The sequence below is a fragment of the Brachionichthys hirsutus genome, unplaced genomic scaffold, assembly GCF_040956055.1.
Source record: "Brachionichthys hirsutus isolate HB-005 unplaced genomic scaffold, CSIRO-AGI_Bhir_v1 contig_1470, whole genome shotgun sequence".
NCBI lineage: Eukaryota > Metazoa > Chordata > Actinopteri > Lophiiformes > Brachionichthyidae > Brachionichthys > Brachionichthys hirsutus.
Window position 1 is genome coordinate 4,811 of NW_027180412.1, and position 2,747 is coordinate 7,557.

General features: G+C 44.7%; 1 protein-coding gene across 1 annotated transcript; it reads right to left on the reverse strand.

Moving 5' to 3' along the window:
* Positions 1-1,062: 1,062 nt before the first annotated feature.
* LOC137914754 (UDP-N-acetylglucosamine transferase subunit ALG13-like) lies at positions 1,063-2,426 on the reverse strand. Its single transcript, XM_068758250.1, has 4 exons — positions 2,244-2,426; positions 1,829-1,991; positions 1,556-1,694; positions 1,063-1,474 (listed from the first exon to the last, which is right to left on the reverse strand). Exons 1-4 carry the CDS (start codon positions 2,322-2,324, stop codon positions 1,363-1,365), a joined length of 495 nt encoding a protein of 164 aa, XP_068614351.1. The 5' UTR covers positions 2,325-2,426; the 3' UTR covers positions 1,063-1,362.
* Positions 2,427-2,747: the final 321 nt, after the last annotated feature.

Here is a 2,747-nt window from a genome sequence, read left to right on the forward strand (position 1 = left end):
TAAAAACTGAACAATGATCATTCCATTTCACATCCCTGCTTCCCTGAATGTATTTACTCCTCATTCGGTCCACAGTACATGCTGATGTCCCACAAAGCCAGGTCTGAGGTGGCACGTGTCCAATGCAACAGGAAGACAGTTATTTTTCTGTTTGTTATTCAAATAAAGAACTAACTGCTACTCAGGCTTATTGTCGCGTGGTTTGGGCGCATACTCGTCTTTGTTATCAGTTGGAAATCTGACAAATGACCTACTTCCCTTATGAAAATGCTTCGATATGAAAGGATTCCTGACAAGGAAGTTTTCACTCTGATGAAATTTCTACACTAGACCAAGTTTGTGCAAGTCTGGGTCCCCCCCCTCCCCCCCTACATTGGCCAAAATAAAACTATCTACCTCTGAGTGCAATAAATGGCGACTAATAGATTTAGTTTATATCCGCATGCCACAGGATACGTCTGATACTTACCGGTACCTTTCTTCCATCATGCTACATCAAATGCAATCTACCACAGAATTTAGGAATAAATAACGCCATCAAGGGAAATCAGGCAGTGAACTTGAACTACTTTCATCACACAGGTTTTATGACGTCAACAAATTTGTTCCTTAGAAACTAAGTCCTTTTGCCTCTCCTGCCTGTTGCAGCAAAATGGAAAAAATGCTGCCTGCTGACTCCACACCGCAGAGGCTGAACATCCAAACTGGGCTGCCTTCTGCTTTTCCTGCTTAATCACACTGGCGTTAAGCTTTAGGTCATTCTACTGCAACATTTAGGCTCTGTGAAGTCACCCATTTATGTATTTCCTCCGTATCAGAACCCTCTACTTACTACAAACCAGGTCTTTGCCTCCTTTTAAATAACTGGACAGGAAGCGATGTTTGTATTCAGAAAGGTACATGCAGTTTAGATTAGACCCCCCCCCCCCCCCCCCCCCTGAATACTGTACACACCTTTAGTGTGCAGTTAAATGTTCGTATAACTTTAGACATTTCTGTTCAAGTCGTGCTTCCATGTTAAGAAATTCAAAGAAAAGCAAAAGACCAACAAAAAATATCCTTTATTTAAATTCTACTAACGAACTGATGAACCGTTCATGCAGCCAAGGCATAACTTCTACGTAAAACATCTCTCCAGATTGGCAAATCAGCCGATGCAACGGACTGCTGGGGCAGCAAACAAAATGCAGCGATTGTGCAAAAAAAGAAAGAACCGAAGACAACTCAGTTCATTAAACACGAATAATAAGCTCTGACTCATCTGAACGCGGATGAATAATCTGAAATCACAACGGAAGAACCAAGTATCACAAGATATTATAACGTCACTAAAATACATTGTAACATGAAATAACGTCAGTTTCATTCAAGGCCGAGAGCTTTGTCAAGAAAGTTCGCAAAAAGCTTTGGCTGTCCGGGCGAGAAGCGCCTCAGACCAGACAGATCCATGGTCTTCAGGGTTTCTCCCAGGGTGCTGAAAGATAATAATTAGCATTTTACTCACTCTCCTCAATAGCCTGACAAGAATTCATTTTACATTCGTGGGGAAACACACCTGCATGTGCAGTACAACAGGTGGGAGTCCATGTGGAGCTGCATGGCCAGCTCAATCTGGTGGTTGTTCATCAGCTTGTCATTGACAACAACCAGCAGAGGCTTGTCTGCACCCAGCGCCTCCAAACAGCTCCCTGACCCTGAAAGGGGGGCAAAAAAACAAAACAAGATTCAAACTCACAACCAGAAGGACAACGAGTTTCTTTACTTGGAGGTGAATATACGTCTATGTGTGTCTTTCTCCATGCGTGTCCTTGGACAGACATTTGCTCACCTGCGTGGCTGATGACGAGGTCCGCCTGCTTGAACTCTTCCTCTATGGAGTTCTTGAATCGGAACACCTCCAGCTTGACGTGTGGACAGGCGTCAGCGGTTGGAAGGACATCTCCTCTTCCAACCTGAAGAACCAAACGTCCGTAGCCACGAGCCTTTAAAACCTGCGGTGTGGAAAACGCTCACAAATTAACACTTACGTTGATCTTCAGACAGATACCATTTGGACAGTAAAGCCATTTCCTTAAATATAATCAATCACCGGTTCCTCGATGCCTTTCCCTGATACAAGTTCGTGTTTATAATTATTTGACTCACATGTCAACCCCCAAGGAGCCCATTTATTTCTCGTTACTGTATAGCGTTATAGTTTCGTACGGAAACCGGTCAAACCTCAGCTTGAAGGCTGTTCTTGCCTGAACATTCTCCGACGACGTGACGCTTTCGATGAGCTCGTCGAAGCTCGTGGTGCCCACAGTCACAAACACCGTCTTCATGGCTTCCGGGGTGAAAACCGACGGTCACCAGCGGCGTTAAAGCGTTTTAAACACTCCTCCAACAGCCCATGTTCAACGCGCCGCTCGGTAGAGCAGTGCTACTCCACCAACAGCCAGAGAACTGACGGCTACTTCCGCATTAATCGGATTACGTCATAGCCCGAACTGCGGTTGAAGCTACGCTGCCGCCTAGAGGTGTGGAGGTGTACAACAGTTCCTGTTAGACAGAAAGCCCCTCTACTCCCTCTTCTCTTTATACGCACACGCTTGTCTTTGGCTACTTGTTACTTGGGTTCATTCAAATTAGATGCTAAAACCAACATATCTTTGCACACTTTTTAAAACTGTCCCTAGAACCACATATACTTTAAATGTATTTGTCTCTCAAAGCACCCGGAGCAGAAGAGCGGCCGGATGATTCAT

What these genes read in the sequence shown, in the direction of transcription:
- LOC137914754 (XM_068758250.1), bottom strand. Translation starts at nt 2,324, where the DNA reads ATGAAGACGGTGTTTGTGACTGTGGGCACCACGAGCTTCGACGAGCTC. An exon ending in CGTCGTCGGAGAATGTTCAG is followed by an intron (nt 1,992 to 2,243) that starts GCAAGAACAGCC and finishes TCCACACCGCAG; the next exon opens with GTTTTAAAGGCTCGTGGCTA. An exon ending in CCTCGTCATCAGCCACGCAG is followed by an intron (nt 1,695 to 1,828) that starts GTGAGCAAATGT and finishes CCCCCCTTTCAG; the next exon opens with GGTCAGGGAGCTGTTTGGAG.